At 36.5% G+C, this 22,658-nt stretch overlaps 1 protein-coding gene across 1 annotated transcript; it reads right to left on the minus strand.

Moving 5' to 3' along the window:
* Window positions 1–17,012: 17,012 nt before the first annotated feature.
* Window positions 17,013–20,593, minus strand: LOC115437111 (glutamine synthetase). The gene is made up of 7 exons (XM_030160232.1): window positions 20,450–20,593; window positions 19,587–19,776; window positions 19,156–19,317; window positions 18,627–18,773; window positions 18,409–18,536; window positions 18,116–18,315; window positions 17,013–18,028 (listed from the first exon to the last, which is right to left on the minus strand). The coding sequence occupies exons 2-7, from the start codon at window positions 19,750–19,752 to the stop codon at window positions 17,716–17,718; spliced, it is 1,116 nt and encodes a 371-aa protein (XP_030016092.1). The 5' UTR covers window positions 19,753–19,776; window positions 20,450–20,593; the 3' UTR covers window positions 17,013–17,715.
* Between the last annotated feature and the right edge of the window lie 2,065 nt (window positions 20,594–22,658).

Here is a 22,658-nt window from a genome sequence, read left to right on the forward strand (position 1 = left end):
CATCTTTACGTTTTCACAGAAGGTGGAGTTTTTTCATTGAAATCTGCGATGAGACAAATGCAGCTCAGCAGATGGAAAGTGTTTAACAAAAGACTTAGAAACGTACATGAGTGCCTCAGTGTGTAAACATGCATGTGTGTTTGTGTTAACTCAGCTTTTGTCTGTCTGAGATGTCTAACTAATGCCGACACGCCAGTGGCAATTATGTAACAGCAGCGTCCAGTCTGTTTCTGGAGATTTGAATCAGCAATTGATGGGAACAAAGATTAGAGAAGTATTTATGCTCCAACACAGAACTACACAAACACAGACCCACACTTTAGTATTAATTTTATCATCTTCTACACTCACATTTAGTACCAGACATTTTCAGTGTTTAATTAGTTTAATGACAGAATTTATCCACAGACTTTTCTTATAAATGTCCAAGTTTATCCTCAAAATATCTCCCATTTGAAAAGACATCATTTTCACCTAAAGCAGTGTTTTTTAACCTTGGGGTCAGGACCCCACGTGGGGTCACCTGGAATTCAAATGGGGTTGCCTGAAATTTCTAGTAATTGACAAAAATTACAAATAAAAACTTACTAATAAAAAATATATGGTGAGTTTAGAGAGACAATCCCAATCCATTAAAGACATGACAAACTGTGAAGCTGAAACTGAAGCACTGTGGTTCTGTTTATCTTTCAAATGTTCATTGTGGTCGGTTTCAGATGCTGCAGCTCTTTCATTATTCATAGTTTGAGTTATTGTTTGTTCAGTATTAATTGTCAGTCTTGTAAGATGACAATTACAGCTGGACTGACTACATATCCTCACCAAGGAAAATAAAATTCTCACTTTGTGCAGTAAACTACACCTGGCTTTTCTGCCTCAGTCCATAATAATATACGTTATATAGACTAAATGTCATCTAAAATTAATGTTTATTTGCAGCAGAGTAGAGCAAACTATTACATGATCCAAAACAAATTAATTTTAGCAAAAAAATATGTCTCTGTTTTGAACGTCTGGGGTCGCAAGAAATTTGTGACATTAAAATGGGGTCACGAGCCAAAAAAGGTTGGGAACCACTGACCTAAAGGGTTTCTAATACGTTTATGAATTATATCATACTATAGAAGACATAGACTTGTAACACTATGACTAATACGATAACCTTTAACATGTAGCTGAATGTTATATTGAACTATTTATGTAAACATGCTATGAAAAGTGCTTCATTTGTTATAGCACAGATTAAAAAAAAAAAAAAAAACTAGTTTTTTTTATATAGAACAAACACAAAATTAAATGTAATAAAATTTGAACATTTTTATTTGGCAATGAAAAAAAAAAAAAGAAACACTGACTAAGACTGGACATAGTTCTATAATACCATTTTAAGAATCTGAGGGTAAAATTGGATTAAATAAGTGTATTCTGGTCTCATTTACATTACATTAATTTCCATTGTGAACAACACAATCCTGCAGAAGCCAATATAAATAATAAACTGCAAAAGTACAGCTTTGAAAATGTAAACATTACATAATCAAGAATTTATAGCCATTGTGTTGGCCTCTCCACTTGATATCATCTCACACATGAATAATCAAGGAATAGTTGAGGATTTTTTTTTTTTTTCCACTTTTGCATTATGTAAACATAAATGTCAGAAAGCATGACATGACCGGTTTGTGTGAATAGGTACAAAATCCGGCCCCCGTACATAGAGGGTCAGTGTGTTTTACATGCCTAATCGTGTGTAAAATCTGCTCATGTGTTGGGCACACATACAGACCATACGCTCTGCAGATTATGTAATCTCTGTGTAGGTCGGCATCGCTCGTGGAGGCAATAAGTAAACACAGGTGCAGCAGTAGTGTGGACTGGAGGCAAAATATCTCACTTTATCTGCAATCAATTCTCATTTCACTGCTGTGCATTTATTATCTGTTTACACCTCATGGTTACCTTTACTCACACTGTAGACTGTCCTTATATCACCCAGCTTTTTTTTTTTTTTTTTTTTTTTTTGTCTTTCTATGTAGATGACACAAACTAGGGCTGGTATCTTTTCCTGAAACATCCACCCTACTGTGACTAACTCATGAGGAGACTGTCAGGGCTTTCATTTCTCTAGAGCTCGACTTGTCCGTTTCTCAAAAAGAGGAAATTTAAAGGGAAGTCTGTCGTCATAGAGCAGAGCTATATCATACAGAAACTGTTTAATCTGAGGTGTGTCGCTGTACTTAGGGTATTTTTATCGCTCGTCACATGTATTTCAACATTTTTACACTACCAGTCAAAAGTTTGGATTCACTTGGTTTTTCTTAATTTTCATGACTATTTACATTGTAGGTTCTCACTGACAGCATCAAAACTATGAATAAACACACATGGAATTATGGAGTTAAAAAAAGTGTGACATACAGTAACTTAAAACATGTTTTATGTTTTAGATTCTTCAAAATAGCTACATTTTGCTTTTATTACTGCTTTGGACATTCTGGACATTCAGTAGTGTATGTGTTACACCTCTTATATACTCAGCTTATTTCACTGCTACTTTGCAGATAATTTACAATAAATACAATGAAATGGCCCCTGTTTTATCAACTACATCATACAACACACGTTTTATTGGTATGTATTTGTAATTTTATATTTGCCTACAGATGTGACCAGTATGTCCAAATAATTGACAAATAATTAACAGTGTATGGTGTTTGCTCTTATTATCTCCACCAGGAGGTATTGTGATGACTTTGCTTTGTGTGTTTGTGTGCGTGTTTGTTTGTTTGTTTGTTTGTTTGTTTGTTTGTTTGCAAGATAACTCAAAAAGTTATGGATGGATTTTCATGAAATTTTCAGGAAATGTTGATATTGGCGCAAGGAAGAAATGATAAAATTTTGGTGGTGATCGGGAGGGGGGGCAGATCTGTCTTGGCGGAGGTCTGCGCTCTCTGAGTGCTTTTCTGGTTTGTTTGTTTTTTTTGTTTGTTTGTTTTTTGTTTGTTTGTTTCTTAGCAACTTTACAGGATTCCAACCATCTTTACCAAATTTTACCCACAGATAGGCCTAGGCCCTGGGACGAACCCATTAAATTTTGGGCCAAGTAGGCCAAAGTTCAAGGTCACAGCAAGGTCACAAAATCTCAACTTTTCCTATCTCCCATCATTGAGCAATTTTCGAAAATTCATAAAAAAATTCAAAACGACTCTGATTAGCCTCCAATTTGATCCACCCGTAGCTTATACCAATATCTTGTATCTGGCACAAAGTTGTCCACATCCACTGTGGAATGTGGACTCTGTGGACATTTCAATTTAACACTGAAAATCCCATTTACCACACATTTTTCATTATAACTCAACAAATACTGATTGGAATTTAATATAATTTGACATAAACACAACTGGTACCAAGCTTCAACTTTTTCTGCTGTATGGAACAACCTTGAAACTGTTTAATTTAAAAAGAAATAGTCGATCCACACATGCCCACTGTTCAGGGTGCTTGGTGGAGGTTTGAGTTCTGAACACTTGTGTTATATTTGTCTTTACTCACGTTTGCTGTGATATTATAGTGTTATTTAATGTGAGCCATGCTGCTGCTAATCTATCTATCTATCTATCTATCTATCTATCTATCTATCTATCTATCTATCTATCTATCTATCTATCTATCTATCTATCTATCTATCTATCTATCTATCTATCTATCTATCTATCTATCTATCTATCTATCTATCTATCTATCTATCTATCTATCTATCTATCTATCTATCTATCTATCTATCTATCTATCTATCTATCTATCTAATTTGGAATTATTCTCTCTAAATAACCCCTTTTTATTTCATTTTTTGCAGAGCCAGTGTTATAATAAAGGTAACTGCTTCACCAGAACACACACTAAGACTCAAATTATAAAATGATGCAAGAGGACTGAACTAAAATCAATGATTCCTCCAAATTATGATGATGCCCTGGTTCACTATTGCATATACTCTGGTAATATTTAATAGGGGAAGCCTTTTCTCATAAACAAAGTCATGTCATTCTGTCTCTGCTTTACCTAGTAACCTGGACGTATTACATAAAACACCATGCCATATCTAAGCCTTTCCACCAAAGCAAATATGATCAAGATTAAATTAATATAAGCTTCTCCTTCTTGCTTTCCACTGAGCTGTTAAGGGCCTTATCACGGACTCAGGCCAGACATATCGTATAATGATGTTAAATAATGAAGGAACACTTTGACTTTGTAGTGTGTCCCTGCAGTTTTCAAGGCTTTAATGAGCTTATACCTCCAGACGCAGTACAGTATGGCGAAGCTTTACAGAGCCAGAGACATGTTGTGGCATCGCTGTTGACATATGTTTGTGCTTAAAGGGAGGTGAAAAACAGGTCACAGTGAATCCTGGAGGAATAAGCATTCCCTTTGTTCCACCTTCTAACAATGGGGAGAGGTGCTCAATAGGGAGCTGACAAATAGGCTTCTCCTGTCTTAACCGGTCAGGACTAGAAGCACATGGATGGACGAACAAATAAAGACAAAGCAGTTGTGTTTTTACTCTCTGGACCGCTGCCATTGTCTTGGTCTTATGAAGTGCCTGTTCACCATAACTGACAATGGACTTCACCCTGGATGTGTGCTGTCCAGGCCTGTCTTAATATCTGGAAGAGAGTGAACTGACCTTGCGTGTTTGGAGAGGAGTCAAAATGAGTTGAAGTGGAATAGCCACAGCCTTGTTTGTCTGTGGAAGACAGCTTCAATCTGATAATTAACCCTTTCATGCATACTGGTCACTACAGTGGACAGTTATTTTACATCTGTTCTCTTGTACATTCATGGGTTTTGTTGTTTTAGTTCCATATCAGCCAACACTGTGGACGCTTATGCACCATCCCATAATACACCGACATTCATATCATTAATGTGTGTGACGGACTGCAATGGGACGAATAAGAGTGAATGGTTGGATGTGAATGAATATTTTATATAGATGGACTTATAGAAATGCTTTTTTTTTTTTTTTTTGCTATTTTTTAGTGTTTTAGTTTTTATTAATTTTTTTTTTTTTTTTTTATGAGAACATCAGCCGGTTCAGGGACTACAGGTGGAAATTAGCACCAGTGCTACAACCTGGCACACTACATCTCTCCTTTTTAAGGTTAATATATATTGTGCATTGTCCTTGTCTAAATAAATAAAATAAAATGGAAAAAAAAACAAAAAACTTTGCTGTTCTTGATAAACCTGATCTGCAGTAATATAGAGTCTGGATCTGACCAACTCTATATGTAAAGTGTCATTAGATAACTTTTGTTATGATTTGGCGCTAGATAAATAAAATTTGATTTGATTTGATTTGATCTATCTCTCCTTTATGTGAAGCACTTTGTAACATGTTGTTTTAAAAAGTGCTATTTAAATAAAGCTTTACTTACTTAATATGTTTTAGTGTAAATTAATTGCTAATTTTTATTAGACTGTAATTAACAGTTTTCTTTATCAAAAAATTTATTTATTTATTTATTTATTTATTTACTTACTTTTTTTTTGCATATTAACGCCAGGAATTGAGTAACAGCTTGTATTTAGAGTATAATAAAATGTGAGAAAACGGCAGTAGTGGCTTTAAAAATATTTTTATTTCACAGTTTTCACACAGTTTATCACTTTCTGATAATGTGTTTTAAATACATGTTTCTTTGCTTCAAAAATCAAATGCATGGTGTCCAGCTGAGTGGACATTTTTGTAACTCCATGAAAAATAGGGTCATAAAAAAATTCAGTTGCATTGTTTTTTTTGTGCCTAATGAGGGAAAAAAATCACTCAAGAAAAAAAATGTTGACTAAGGTTCTCATAATTCATGCATGAAAGGGTTAAACACAATTTTAGTCCTAAAAACTGTACCCTTATTATCCTCCTGAGACCCAGCAATGCATTTTTGTCCTCTATAGTGGACAAGAGTTTCTCAGCTATACTTGGAAAAAAAATTAAAAATTTTAAAAAATTAAAAAGTCCACTGAAAAGGACAATATATTTAAAAAAAAAAGTTTAAATGTATCTGAAAAAAACTGTTGCATCATGCTGTAAAATGATGAAAATGATTACTTACTGGGTCTCAGAAGGTTATTGGAAAAAATAACATTACGTTTGTTAAATCACCGGTTCCTACCCACACACTTTGAACGTTTTTATTACCACAAAAAGCATGATCAAGATTAAAAACTCTGCTTGACTAACTGCTTACCCCATGATTCAGGTATGAGCAACATCTTTCTTAGAGCACAGACAGATGAGAGGAGGTTTGGTTTGTCTAATTTTAGATGCAGCATGTCAAAACATCTTATCTTACAAACACTGGGATGTTTAATGAGAGGAGATAAAAGTTGTGAAGTCACTTTGCTGTTTGGATATAAATAGACTATTAGGTGTTATCACTGGAGTTCATATATGTTACTGCTGGTAAACTGAGAGCTTCTAAAACAATGAATGAATCAGTAAATAAATATGAACAGTGTATCTGACGTTTAGATCATCGTGACCAACTCATTTTTTTAGATCCTACTCGTGACGGCAGCAGTGACCCAAATTCTTTTGAAGCTCAGGTTTTGATGACTAAAACAAATCAGAAAAGCTGAAAATAGTATCCAAACAAAAACTAAGTAGAGTCAGTGAATAGAGGTTGGGTGTAGATGCAGTATATCTGGCTCTGTCTTTTCACCAATAGTATAATTCAAGGTTGTCCAAATAATTTTTGTTCAGGGGCCGCATACAGCCCAATGTGATCTCACACAGGCCAAACCAATAAAATAATAACATAATGACCTAAAAATAATGGTAATTCCAAGTTTTTCTCTGTTTTAGTGCAAAAAACTAAAATTTAATTATGAAAACATTTACATTTACAAAATTCCTTTCACAGAAAAATATGAATAACTTGAGCAACCACAAACAACCTGAAATTTCTTTAGAAAAATAAATGCAATTTTTACAATATTATGCCTCAACTTATGATTTATACATCTGCATCACAGGTTGCAGTGGATTTACAACAGCACAAAACTTTTTTTTTAATTCAAGAAAGGAAAAATATTATATGATGCATTTTTAATGCAATGTCTTGACCCCCCCCCATCCCACATACATACAAACTGCCATTAACCCTTTCATGCATGTGGTCACTACAGTGGACAGTTATTCTACAGCTGTTCTCTTGTATATTCATGGATTTTATTGTTTTAGTTCCATATCAGCCAACACAGTGGACACTTATGCATCATCCCATACACTGACATTCACACAATTTCTGTAACTTTGCTGTTCTGGATAAATCTGATCTGCAGTAACATGTTTGAGTGCAATTCAATTGCTTGTTATTGTTAATAGACTGTAATTAACCATTTTTCTTAAACAAAATGTTTTTTTTTGTAATATTATCTCCATAAAGTGAGTAATAACTAATGTTATAGTATCTTAAAATGTGACAAAACATCAGATTAGCACACAGTTTTCACACAGTATGTCAACAAATACATGTTTCTTTGCTTAAAAAATTAAATGCATAGCATCCAGCTGAGTGGATATTTTTGCAACTCCATGAAAAATAGGTTCATAAAAAATTTTTCAATCGCATTGTTTTTTTCATGCTTAAAGAGGAATAAAAACACTCAGGAAAAAAAAAATCTTGATTAGGGTCAAAACACGGTCATTAAAATCTCTCTGACAGGACATTTTAGAGACAATTTGACCCTCATTTTTACTTTTCAATTCATTTTTGCTTTAGTTGGACCATAAGGAATTATCCAAAACAAGGAGCTACTTTATATTGAAATAAATGTTGGAATGGCGATCAATTAAATTTTGCTCTCTGATGGGACATGACTGCGTTTTGACCCATTAAGGTTCTCATAATTCATGCATGAAAGGGTTAAACATGAACCAAAAATATATAAATAAATGAATAAATAAAAAAAAAAAGGGGGGGGGGGGGTATATAGTAATATAAATAATGATGTAGGTAAATAAAGGACAATAGCACAAAACATTTAGTATCAGGCATAATATTGTTAAAATTTTGGAATTTAGAATTTCGCATTGTTTATAGGTTAATTTGCTGTAATTTTATTGGTCCAACCCATGTGAGATCAAATTGGGCTGTATGTGACCCCTGAACTAAAATGACTTTGACACCTTTGACTGTTAATGTCTTCATTGTAATGTTTGCATTTCCCCTGGTATAAACAACTATTAATGTTTTACATGCACCTTTGGTTTCAGGTGTTATGTTTTTCATACATTTTTGTTCAGACACAAAGCTAATCTCCTCTAAATTTGATCTCCTTGTGAGTTGTATTTGACCCAGTGAGTAGAAGACGGCCCATATTTGAACAGTCGAAGCAAGTTTCTATGGTTGAAACAAGGGCAATAACCCCAAACAAATACAATATTTCACCAGACTTGGTCAAGATAATTACAAGAAACACTTCAAATTAAAGGGTAACAATAAATTCTGTCTGACATGACACAGTAATATGGCCACACATACGACTCCCACCATTCAATTTGCATGATGTTTGCACAGCATCTCATACTGCCAGCCAGTTCACAGCAAACACGGAAGCTGTAAAGCAAATGACAGGAGCGTGTAAAAAAAAAAAAAAAAAAAAAAAAAGGAAAAGGAAAACAGAACACAGACCAACATTTGCTACTGCTTTCATTTTCTGAAGGGTTTCATTGTGGAAAATAATGAAACATATTAAAAAGACGTCTTTTTTTTTTTTTTTTCTCAGTGGATGCTTTTTGAGTGGCAGTAGTAAGGGACAGCTGTAAAAAGAGCAAAAGCAAACACAGCTGAGATAAAAAAAAAAAAAAAAAGTGTAGGTTTCTGAAAGACAATGGCTACTATGATGCAACTACGGGGATTTCACTCAAACATGAGGGTTTTAACTGTCAATGACCGTTTAATGACTTGGTGTTCTTGTTCTTCTTTTTAGGAAAATCATTATCTTGCTGAGCTCAGGTTTTTTTGTTTTTTTTTCCTTTTTGTTCCAGTGACGTCTCATTTAACTGTTCTTGTTGCCCTTTATGAGTCACTGGATCATTGTGTATCAACCAGGAAGAAAATCTTTAGCCACATTTTTTCTTTTTTTAAATTACTCTATGAATTTTACTCCATTTCCACTGAAGCATATGACGCATATGTTCGCTCATTATTGACTTAGTGTTATTCAACTTTTAATTCAGTACAGGTGTGTACGGCTGTGACTAACACCAAGAGTGGGTGTGTGGGTGTATGGGAGTGGTGTGCTGGAATTTAGGTAGCAGAGTCATCATAAGGTTGTATTGTTTGTTGTATTGTCTGTTTTCTGTCCTGCAGAAGCATCAATAGCACTGGTCTACAAGGAAAATGCTTCCAGAATAAAAGTAATGAAATTTTACCACATGAGAGTCACTGATAAAGAAAAGCAAGTCAAAAATGCTGGTTGGCTGAACTTTCCAAGATACAGCCTTGGGTCAAAATGTGAAACTCAAGAATTAAGGAGAGAATGGGTTGGACTCAAAAGGAATATTTGTCTCAGAGCTACAAGATCTACTTCAAAACACTGTCTGCACATTAGAATACATTCACTTTACAGGTTCTATTTAGTGGAAGATTTATAAAACTATTATATAAATGTACATAAACCAATATATATGTGTAATAACACTTAATCATATACCTTGAAAACATCAGCAAACCGGCACTTCTGTTATTTATTTTCCAAATTAATCTTATTAACCCTTTCATGCATGAATTATGAGAACCTTAATCAAGATTTCTTTCCTGAGTGTTTTTATTCCTCTTTAGGCATGAAAAAAACAATGTGATTGAAATTTTTTTTATGAACCTTTTTTTCATGGAGTTACAAAAATGTCCGCTCAGCTGGACACCATGCATTTAATTGTTGAAGCAAAGAAACATGCATTTACTGTCATACTGTGTGAAAACTATGAAATAAATGTTTTTTTTTTATGTTGCTAATTTGATGTTTTCTCACATTTTAACATACTATAATAGTAGTTATTACTCACTCAAATAATATGCAAAAAACAACAAAACACAACAACTTAAAAAAAACAAACAAACCTGTTAATTACAGTCTAATAACAATTAGCAATTGATTTACACTCAAATATGTTGCTGCAGATCAGGTTTATCAAGAACAGGAATGTTACAGTAACAGTATGAATTGCAGTGTATTATGGGATGGCACATAAGTATCCACTGTGTTGGTTGATATGCAAGTAAAACAACAAAATCCATGAATATACAAGAGAACAGCTGTAGAATAACTGTCCACTGTAGTGACCACTGTGCATGAAAGGGTTTAAATACATAACATTTAGCACATTTAATGTCTGAAGCAAATCATTTCTAAAAAATTGTAGACCAGTGTAGTTCACCTGTAATGTTGACCTCCTCATGTCATGGTGCAGTGTTAAACACAAACAGGTATCATGGCTGCCCTGTGAGAAGCAGATGTGGGAATCACACAGCGCCTTTTTTTTTTTTTTTACTGTCCTGAGAACTCTATCATGCATGACTTCTATGGCCGTAGCATCAGAGGATCAGAGGTTGCAAAGGTGCTACTTGTCTAAAAAACACAGTAAAAACGCATAGACTCTAGTTTGAAAAAGCACTGACTCATATACTGTATATCAAAACTATTCAAATAATATATAAAGCAAAGAATAACTTTCTGCCGGGCAATATTCAAGAAATGTTTAGTGAAAGAGAGGGAGGCTATGATTTAAGGGGAAAGTTAAATAAAGTGCACACTACGTTAAAAAGTTTCTGTATCACCATCTGTGGAGTAAAATTGTGGAACAAATTGTGTGTGGAGATAAAACAAATATCAAACATAATTCATTAAAAAAAAAAAAAAAAGATTCTTGAGAGGTACAGTATTTAATAATGAAAATGAGGCTTGTTTGATTATGGATGTTGTACTGATAAATATGCTGTAATTATTGAAAATAATGGTTGAATTGTTGAGTCTGTTTGTATGACTGTACTGCCACGATCATAGTGTTGGGTGTAATTCAGTTACTGCATTGTGTATTTGTTGTGGCTGGATGCTAAAATTAGGAAAATATTATTGTTTGACTCTTGTATCAAGTTAGTGATAAAGGTGTAAAAGCACTGAGGGGTAGGATTAAATAAATTTACACTTCTTCCGACTCCTTTTCGACCATGCAAAATTCTGACTTGTATGTGATTGAAGACAGATTCTGTCCATTTAAATGTTTTATTTTGTTTTATTTTGTTTTGTTTTGGGTTTTTTTTTTTGTCTTTTTTGCATGTTCGAAATAAATAGATAAATAAAATCAAATATATACACTACAAACAAAAAGTTAAGGATATTTTTAATTTTTGGCCTATTTTTTCAGCTGTGATTCTTGTACAGCACTTTTGACTTTTTTGTGTGTGAATTGAATTGAAACACATTTTTTAATGATCAGACATAATTTTATTTACAAATGGCAAAAATGACAAAAAAAATGACAAAAAACTAGAAGCACTCGGAGAGCGCAGACCTTCGCCAAGGCTGATCAGTGCCCCCCCCCCCGTGGGCCCCCCCACCCCCGATCACCACCAAAATTTAATCATTTCTTCCTTATCCCACTTCCAACAAACCCTGAAAATTTCATCCAAATCTGTCCATAACTTTTTGAGTTGTGTTGCACACTAACGGACAGACAAACAAACAAACAAACAAACAAATAAACAGACAGACAGACAAACAAACAAACCCTGGCAAAAACATAACCTCCTTGGCGGAGGTAAAAAAGAAATATCCTTAACTTTTTGTTTGTAGTGTATATATATATATATATGTATATATATATATATTAATAATACTGTGAAGACTATTAAACCATTACAACTTCAACGGTACACTGAAAATAGTGGACGTCAACTTAACCGCAAAACCCAAAACAGTCTCACCTTTCCTCTTTCGTATCTGTTTTGCCTCATTACACCTCTTACGTCATCGTTTCTGTGGGTTATTGTCCCACCCATATGTTGCTGAGATACAGAAAGAATGTAAAATAGAAACAACTGATTATCCTCTTAAACTTTAGTATTAAAATTAAACTCAGAAGTTAGTTTTCTAGACTCTTAAGAAGCACAAAATGCAGAGAGTATCTCATTATTTATAGTGTATTACTCCCCTTCTCATAAAGGAAAACATTCAAAGGTTGCACAAGTGTGGTGTCAAATCTGTGCTTTTATAAGAAAAAAAGGAACAACAGTCTTTTTCTCATGATTTAATAAGATTCATTTTCTTTTTATTGCAATTATATGTTGTGCTACTACAGTGATAAACTTTCATATAAAGCTTTATAATATCATTACCATCTAGAATTACCCTGACAAAACTTTACAGAACAAACACAAGCACAAATAAACTTGTAGTTGTGATAATTCATTACTTTTATGCGTTAAAGAGTGGGCAACACTTGCACATAATCTAAAAGGACAGTTTGGGGGAGGGGAGGACTTCTTGTGAGTCTCTGGAGACTGCAGGCATCTGACCATCGTCTTGGCCAATGAAACTGTTCAGTCGTGGAAGTGTGGTCTGTTGAAATTCTGGTGAAAGAGAAGAACTGTTTGTGACACACGACACACACACGTGGTTCACAAACTCATCACTAGCATTTCTCCTCATAATAAACAGTGCACGGACAACACTTTAACCCTCAATTTAAAACGGAAAAACAAATTAGCATTGTAAAATGGTAACGAGATGTTTACTGAAGTGCAAAGAATGTAGATGGGAGGCTCAGCTGTAGTGGAAGTAGGCCGCATGTGACTGGAAGAACGTGTGGAGCGTATTATCTTTTACAACCAGGGATTTTTAGTCATGATTGTATTAACCCTTTCATTCATGAATTATGAGAACCTTAATCAAAATTTTTTCCTGAGTGTTTTTATTCTTCTTCAGGCATGAAAAAAAACAATGCAATTGAAAATTTTCTTCTGGAAAAAAAAAAAAATAAATAAATAAAATAAAATAAAAAAAAAATTAAAAAATGATTTAAAAATTAAAAAAAAAATACATAAAAAAAGTGAGAGTGATTGTTTGTCTCTATATGTCAGCCCTGTGATGAACTGGCGACTTGTCCAGGGTGTACCCTGCCTTCACCCCTATGTAGCTGGGGTAGGCTCCAAGCGACCCCCGTGACCCTTGTGAGGATAAAGTGGGTTCAGAAAATGAATGAACATTAAAAAAAAAATAATAATGAAAAATAACCAAATTCTTATGGACCTATTTTTCATGAAGTTGCAAAAATGTCCACTCAGCTGGACACCACACGTTTAATTTCTGACGCATAGAAACATGTATTTACTGATAAATTTTGTGAAAACTATGGGGAGGGCTTTGTGATTCTAGGGGTTTATGCTCAGAAGAGATCTATAAAATGTTAACAATTCATGTCAGAAAAGATATGTAGTGTCTTAAAACTTTAATAAAGATATGTGTGAAAAAAAGAAAAAAAAAAAAAAAGCAACAAAAACAACAAAATCCATAAATATAGAAGAGAAAAGCTGTAGAATGGCTGTCCACTGTAGTGACCAGTATGCATGAAAGGGTTAAATCTGGAAGTGACTTTATTAGTAAATGAACACATGCCCGGGTACTATTCCACAAATATAACAAGGTTCTTGCCTCAAAAACGAGGTCACAAACACATTTAAGACCTCTAATCATTGCTCACTTCAGTACCTTTTTAATTCCCTGTTATTTTCTTTTCACCTAATTTAACCTTCTGTACAAACAAAGCACTTTAAACTTCAGAGTAATGCGCTTCTCTGTGAGGCCTCTGCAAGAAACAAAGGCTGACTAACTGCATCTATGCTGCAGCCGTACTGCTAAAACTGTGTCACTGTGTCATACATAATGGCATGACCAATCACAGCGCAGGTAAGTTTGAGTGACTGCAGGGGATATAGCATCAGCCCAATCATACCAGAGCGCTCAGCCAATCAGGAAGCTCCCAGTCTGGACACAGCATCTGTCTGTGCAAAAAAATCCCACACACTATGTTGAAAGTGTGACTGGATATAAACATGCTGCGGCTTGTTTTTCTGTTCTGTTAGTACATGACTGTCCAAACGGCGGACATGCGCACGTGTGATCTGCTTCCTCTTGTTCTAAAAGCATGTGAGAGTGAATATTTGTGGGTGTGGGGGAGGAATAATCAGCAGCACAAGATGAAATTACTGATAAAATTGCATTAAAAGGAAAGCTTTGTTATTGTAATTGTTTCAGAGCACCTTTAAATACGCTGACAATAATCTTTAAGTGTCTTCTCTTTTAAAAATGTGCGATGATGCGAGCCACAGGACAATTATTTCCACCTCTGGAATTTGTCCTCCATCCTTTTTTCAGGATTTTGCTCAAACCAAAAAGCCCATTTTTCTCGTTCATAAAACCAGTCTTCACTCATGTCTTTCTCTCATCTCTCCTCGGATGCAGCTCCAGTGGCAGAGGTCCTTTCCTTTTTTACACATTATACAATATAGAGCAAATACTGGTTTCAACTAGTCTGATGTGTTACACAACAATGTAGAGCTAATACACAGAGCATAAATGGGGGAATCATACTGTACATACACTGACAGCAAAGCCTTAAAAACACTAGACATGTGCCAAGTGTGCAGATGAACATGCCAATTAAAAGTAAATTACAAAACACCACGTTTGGTAAAATTAAGAGTTGGCGTCTGTTTACGCTGCCGGATGCCACTGTGTGATTGCATGTAAACTGACAAACATCTCAGAGCTGTGTTTGGCCAGGGGGGCTATTGTGCAGCTCCATTTATGAGACCCCATTTCATCTTTTTTTTTTTTTTTCCCCTCCTTACATAACATGGATGTGTTTCCCCCCCCTCCTCACTGTTCTCCCACCGAGATCCAGCCTGTACATTCCGGTGGTTGTCATAGCAACAGGGCAGCATCCCTCTCCATCCTTTGTCCAGTGTCTCCCCCGTCGTTCGAGCTTCCCAGGCAGAAGGTTGTTTGGATTCTGCATGCAAATTGAACCAGTAATTGAGCTTCGGAGCAACGAAGCGGTAGGCAAATAGGAAGCTGTAGATTGTGAATGAATGCTTCATTAGGAGTCTTTCACAGATCACAGCGATGTGGTAAAATCTCCATATCCGGCAATGGCATTAAAACACAAAATGAGTGAAAAACAGCCAGAAAGAGGTGAATAGAACAAATTGTAGAGTTCGCATGGAAAATATTGATAATTTGTAGCTAAAGCGTAGGATTGAGGTTAAGTGACTTTAGCCTTTTGGATGAGTTCTAACAAAGCATGTGACTTCAAAAAAAAAAACATTGCCACTTTGTGGGATGATTGGGAAAAGTGAGGAGAAAAAACACTGTCCTAGTTCGTCTCTGAGAATAGTCTGTTTTACCGAGAATAGGCTGTCTGGCAATGTTCTGGGCCAGTTCTCACTGGTTACTGTTGGATGAGGTTTTTGGATTTGGCTCTGTGTCATCTCTTATGGTGTCATGAGGAGGCATGAAGGAACAACTGCACATGTGGAGGAGGGACTTAACATTTGTACTTCCTCTTCAGTATTTTTGTTGAGTTAAACTGCAAAACGGCTGTTATTGAAAACTACTAAAATACAAGCCCTTGACAAAACATATGTATGTACCTGATGAGCATGTATGCTTTATTTTTACTTGTGTTTTTGGAGTTACATAAATAAAGCATTGTTGTCTCCTGACACCTGTTAAGCTTTTCTTTTCAAAACGTTTCTCTCTGCTCCAGAAGTTTATACCAGAAACATTAAAAAAAAAAAAAAAAGTCTCAGAAACTTGCAAAGGCATGCACAAAACAAAGTTAAGACGGTGGAAAGGTCCCAGATTTGGAAAAAAAAAAATCTACCAAAACAGAGTTAGAGTACATGTGTTGGCTGTGAGCCAGTCAACATCCTCTGGAACAGGACTGAACCTGCCCTCAACTTTATGATTGGTTAACTTGTTCCTAGCGAAGCCAATCGGTTGCCTCACTCGTGTTCTGTTGTGAGGGCAGTTAGGATGTAGGGGAAAGGTCTCAAGGCAAACTTGTTGCCCTTCCCCCAAGTCAGGAGGAGACAGAAGTAAATGTTTACATCCCGTGAAACTGGGATAGTCTGTGCTTTTTATGAAATGTGGGGTGTAGTGTTGAGTTAGAAGCAATGTAGACTCTTTCACTGTGTTTTTAAGAGTAAAATTCACACTCCAAACAACTCCTCAAAGGAACTTTGATGTGTAAACTGCTCAACTTGCAAATATGCTCTTATAAAGCTGCAAACTTTGTATTAATCCTCATTTTAAAACTACAGAGACATGTTGTGGTTCAGTTGAGACCAGAGGCATGTAACTGCACATCTGAGAAAAACAAATATTTCAGTGACAAGGTAAGTCAGACATAAGAAACTGTGGTTGTTTATGACACAGCAGTTCTGGGAATATTAGCTTGGGGGTTGCAGGAGGAGTATAATAACTGTCTCGTGAGTACACCAGTTTCCAGTTCCTTCCCACAGGGTCCCAAACACCAGCCAGAACAAAGCTGCCGTTGAGCTCCTGCCAAGATATCGGCCAGACTGAAGCATCAAAAAGCACAGACTGAGTTTCCTCTTTACGACAGCAGTTCTTTTTTTGGGTTTTATGTGTTTTCTACTTTCCAGTACCGTTACCAGGGCAACTTGTTTAATTTCGGCCCATCAGCTGTTTTTAAACTAACCATACACTAAATGTTCTGTCAATTATTTCCTCAAAAGTCTAGTAAAGTTCTAAGATGCTGAATGTTTATGGTTTGTGTGTCCACTCTTATCAGTTCATGTGAAGTTCTTCAGACAGTTCATCCAGTCTAGCCTCGCTATCACCTCCACACAGCTGGAAAAACAGTCCCTTCCTGTTTATATTCCTTAAGTCTGGAATTGAAGACTCAAACAGCAGAGTTGTGATAAAATAAAAGTTTTAAATGTATCATATAAAACACCACGTTCAGTAAACTGATGTTTTACCAAATCAGGTGCATTACAATATCGCAGTTAACAAAAGGATAAAACTCCTTGAGGAAATCTACAAATGGCATTATGGACAGATCCAACACATTTGAACAACATAAGTCTGGGTACAGACATCTACAAAGTGTACCATACAAGTTGACCCAGCGTGCCAAAATCTGAAGACATCAAACATTGCCATTTAAAAAATAGACACTTCATAAAATCAATGAATTAGTAACATTGAAGACTGGATAGTTCAAAAGGCAGGTCAACATATATTAACAGTACATGAACTAATCATTTATTTTGTTACACATGCTGTCCAGCCTTAGCAGCTCTACTTTTCAGTGTCCATGTGCTTTTAGTTCATTTTAGTCACCAACAGACAAAAAAGGGAAAAAGATATGACATGGGTTATAAAACAGTGTTATAAAAGCCGATCCCTTCTCAGATGACGGGAAAGGAATACCCTGCCATTACCAGATCACAACTACCAGGGGTTTGATTACCATGTCACGTTTAAGTTGACCAGCCAACTTTATGCCATTAAAATGCAGGTTAAAATAATCTCAATGGGAGAGAAAAATACAGTACTATCTTAAAATAAAACAAAGTCAGGAGGGCAGTGAGAGTCAGTCCATGAGTTGTGGATTTAGTAATCCGCGGGTTCGTCGCCCTCCTCGTTGAGCAAACAGGTGCGGATGAGGGCCTCGGTCACGCCATACGGGTCGCAGTTGGCCGAAGGACGGCGGTCCTCAAAGTAGCCTTTCTTCTCCTGGCCGACGTTACGGGGAATGCGGATGCTAGCGCCGCGGTTGGCCACACCTGCGGAGAATTCGTTGATGTTTGAGGTTTCGTGGTGGCCGGTGAGACGGCGAGCGTTGTCAAGCCCCCCTTTAGGGTCGTAGGCACGGATGTGATAGCTGTGCCTCTTTCCGAGCTTCTCAATGGAATCTTCAATGGCTCTGGAAGCACAAATAACAGCATGATGAGTCAAATCACTCAACGTAAACATATACATTTAAGTTGGACCTAATGGTTGCAACACTCACTTTAATCCACCGTCTTCTCTCATCTCTTTTGTGCTGAAGTTCGTATGGCAGCCAGCACCGTTCCAGTTACCAGGGATGGGCTTGGGGTCGAATGAGGCCACCACGCCGAAATCTTCACAGACACGGTGCAGGATGAAGCGTGCCACCCAGAGATGATCACCCATGTTGATGCCCTCACAAGGACCGACCTGGAACTCCCACTGTGGAAAAAAAAAAAAAAGTTCAACGTCAGTCACATTTATAAGAATCAAGTATAATAACAAACACAGTTATAGATTAAACTTTTCATTTACCTGAGCGGGCATCACTTCTGCATTTGTGCCGCAAATCTGCACCCCAGCGTACAGGCAGGCTCTGTAGTGGGCCTCCACAATATCTCTGCCATAGGCTTTGTCCGCCCCCACTCCACAGTAGTATGGACCTAAGAATAAACACTAGTTAACCATCTGTCCTGAAGCTGAGATGAGTCATTTACAAATTAAATCATGCATAAATAACACTTCCTTTTTACCTTGGGGTCCAGGGAAACCATTAGATGGCCAGCCAAAAGGGTGCCCGTCAGTACCCAGAATAGTGTACTCCTGCTCCATTCCAAACCAAGGATGCTGGTCTTTCACCATCTCCATCACCTTATTACATGTAATTCTAAGGTTGGTTTCTGCAAAGATGAAAATAAGAGTATGATAAAGAAGATGTGCCATATTTACCTTTATTATTACACTGACTTCACCCTGTTATCTCTGGCCGTCACACGAGTTACACAAGCAGTGGCTTTAAAGTGTATTATTATGATAAGAATGAGGAGTGCATGTAGTATCTGTGCAGAAGGGGGCCATATTTGGTCAGGATTATATCCAACTTTACCCAGGCATCTGAAGTAAAAATAGAAACTAACATGCAACTTGCTCTGACCACACTCATTTATTACTATATTTATGTTGCATTTGCATCTTTTGAGGCACAGATTTGCAGACATAACCATTTTGTTACACTAATAATAATACTAATTCCATTAACTTGCAAATTGTGAGCTTTCTTACCTGCAGGTTTGCGGTTGTATTTAAGGACTTGACACAGGACGAGTTTGTTGGGGTCTTTACGGAATGGATCACGGAACATGGCGGCAGGGATCAGATACATGTCACTGTTGGATCCTTCAGACTGGTAGGTACTGGACCCATCGAAGTTCCACTCAGGCAGATCTAGAAGGATAAGGTGAGGATGGATGCTGTTTTATCCTGAGGCATTCAAGTCAATCATCATCTCATCTAGACATTGCAAATACTCTCCTTATTTCAAGTTTTTGGGGAGGCCCATAATAAACCACTTTGGTTTCTAGCTTCCCTGGCATGTTTATTATTATTATTATTATTATTATTATTATTATTATTATTATTATTATTGTCTTGCATACATGCAAATGAACAATAAACAAACAATAATCTTCTTCTGCATCATATTAGATGCTTACCTTCGATGCTTTTGGGTTCAGAATCCAGAGTCCTGGTTTTGCATCGCAGTCCCTCTCCGGTTCCGTCTATCCAAATGTACATCGCCTGGACTTTATCCCCCTGGGGAAGCTCCATGTACTGCTGCTTCACAGCTTTACTCAAGCTGGCGCTGGCAGACGTGGCCATCTTTTATTTCCTACTATAACACACCTGAGGGCGAGAAGAAGAAGAAGAAGAAGAAGAGCAGGTATGAGACCAGTGTGTTCTCAGGATCACATGTTGCATAACTGGGAGTTTGGGGTGGGGGTGGGGGGCTAAGGGGGTGGGCTTGAAAACAAAACAGCTCCATTGTTTCCTCTTCCAGAACATAAAGGGATGAAAAACACGTTGAGATCGTTAAAAGATGGCACATTTCTAGCCCTTTCAATTCCTTATCCATCTTGGAAACATAATAAGCCACTTTGGCCGCACGTGCAGGACTAGAATTTTACGCACAAACCAACCAAGACGCATAAGGATCGGATCATGAAATCTTAGGTTTATCCTCCCTTTATAAACGCAGGAATAACCAGTTTCACCGCAACTCATTGGTACCAGTACATCCTGTTGTTGTAGTCATGGTTACAATAGTTGACCGTAGTGAGGCAACATTACATCATGGGTTTCCTCTTTGGGAATCGAAGCGCGCATCAAGACAAGTTACACTGTAAAGCTCATAAAAACAAACATGTGAGCAGAGGAAAACACACAAACGACACAAAACACCCAGATTACAGCCAAGTCTATTGTCTAAAAGTATACAACAATGAAAAAGTATAGAGGAAAACACAAACACAGGTGAGGAAGAGGAGAAGAGAGGAAGCGCAAATGGATTATTCATTACCTGAATAAACGAGGAAATAGAAATAAAAACTAAAGGACGGACAGGTCCAGTGTCTTTCGGTGGGATGTCTCGCTAGTGTTTCTCTCATTCTCCAGTAAGATGTTGGAGGTTCGGTCTCATTTATACGAGCAGAACTGGGACGGTGCGTCTGTGATTGGTTGGCTGCTCCACACTGTGTTTACTCCAGGGTGATTGAAGGCACATGCGCGCCACTCATTGGACAGACTGGAACCTGGCGCAACGCCCTCCGGCACCAGCACTGGCCGCGTGTTACTATGCGTGACCCCCAAGTGCGTGCATCTTCATCTCCATCTCCACCATAAGATCGTAATGTGACGAATTATAGACATTTAAAGTCAGGAAAAAGTAGAGGATGAAGGTAGACCAGGGTGTTTTATAGAAGTGTGTGCGTAAACATGGATTCAAGCGTTTAGGACAAAATGTACCAAAGTCTCACCATAAACACACTCAGGGAATTTTAACTCAAAGCGCCACCGTGTGGTAGAATAACATCAATACCAGAGTAAACTGGTTTTAATGGGAATTGTGTAAGTCTACCAAGAACAGTCCTCTGGTGTTGGCACAACCTGATAAATCGCACCCCAATGACCTGCTGTTTTGAATTTCTCAATATTTATGTGCATATCATGTCCTAAATCTGTGTGTTTTGAAGAAATAAAAAAAGTTGAAGGGTCATTCCTGGTATGCAGTTATTGTAAATGGGATTTTCATGGATTTGTGTTTTCTCTCTGTCTTTCGTTATTTAGGATCCCTATTAGCTGTACCATAGCTACAGCTATTCTTCCTAGGGTCCTTACAATAATCTTTATAACTTGTCAATGCAAATAACATACAATATCATCATACAAAACAATTTTTCACATTCTACATAACATACAAAAAAAAAAACACAGACAAAAACACAGACATGACAGCTCCTTTAGGTCAGCAGCGGTACACTTTCAAAAATAGTGGTACGAGATCAGAACATTTATGTACTTATAAGTACATTTTTTAAGAATGTTCTCTCAAAATAATAATAATAATAATAATACATTTTATTTATAAGCGCCTTTCAGGACACCCAAGGACACTGTACAGCAAGATAAAACACACAAAATACAAAGAAATAAACAGATTAAAACAAATAATAAAAGAATAATATTGGTCTTTAGGAGGCTAGAATTGCACCTTTAGACCATGAAAAAGGGTCCAAAGTTATGTAAAGTACAAATTTGTACTAAAAGGTACCCTGCAGCATTAAAAAAATGTGTGTAGACCATGAGAATAGGATATAGGCTAGGATAACTTTACAGTGGGCCTAATTAGAATTAACACATTATGCTTAGGACATTATTTATTTCATATATTGTAATGTAGGTGGAAGCTTGACAGGAAGTTGGCTCAAAGTCAAGGAAAAGTAGAAATTGTGCATTGAATTTGACAGGCTAGATGAGTTAAGCTGGAGCACTCACAGCAGGATAGCCATTGCTCTGCCAATGGCTCTCAATCAGGGTGCAACTTTACAAATTACAAAAATACAGATAAAATAAACAAAAAGTCCAATAAGCATTGCCATACACATATTAAGTCAAAACTAGTACTAACACAATAACCCCGCTGAATTTTTGAGCATAAAAATAACACATTTACAACATAGTACCCATTACCCATAATGCACTGTGGCAAACATGCCACAATATCATACTGTAATTACTCTATATTATATTTAATAATCATTTGTGTTTTAATTTAATAGCCCAATTAGCTCAATGATAATAGCCTAATAATTTATTTAGCTTATTAGAACCTACTCATTAAATGTCAATCTATGGCAAACTTAGCTCTAAAATTTGCAAGAAAAGTCAATGAAACGTGTATTATTTTTCTTACTGTACCATATTCCTTAAAGTTACACTCTCTTTTTCCACATTCCGTTAGATACTAAAAATATGAAAAACTTATCATTTGTTTTCCAGGAATTTTATGGCCAAAATGTTCTGCATAGAGGGACTTACCTTAAGTGTTTTGCTTGAATCCTGGCAGAATTACTACAGATTCTTGTCCAACATCATTCATACATCTTCTGGTACGAACTCCATTCTTGCAAATGACTCTCATGTAAAAACAACTCATGCAAAACAACATCTTACCACATACGAGTAATTTAAGCGAACTTGCTGCATTTGAAAATCTAAATTTTCAAGTC

Source organism: Sphaeramia orbicularis, chromosome 17, assembly GCF_902148855.1.
Source record: "Sphaeramia orbicularis chromosome 17, fSphaOr1.1, whole genome shotgun sequence".
Classification (NCBI taxonomy): domain Eukaryota; kingdom Metazoa; phylum Chordata; class Actinopteri; order Kurtiformes; family Apogonidae; genus Sphaeramia; species Sphaeramia orbicularis.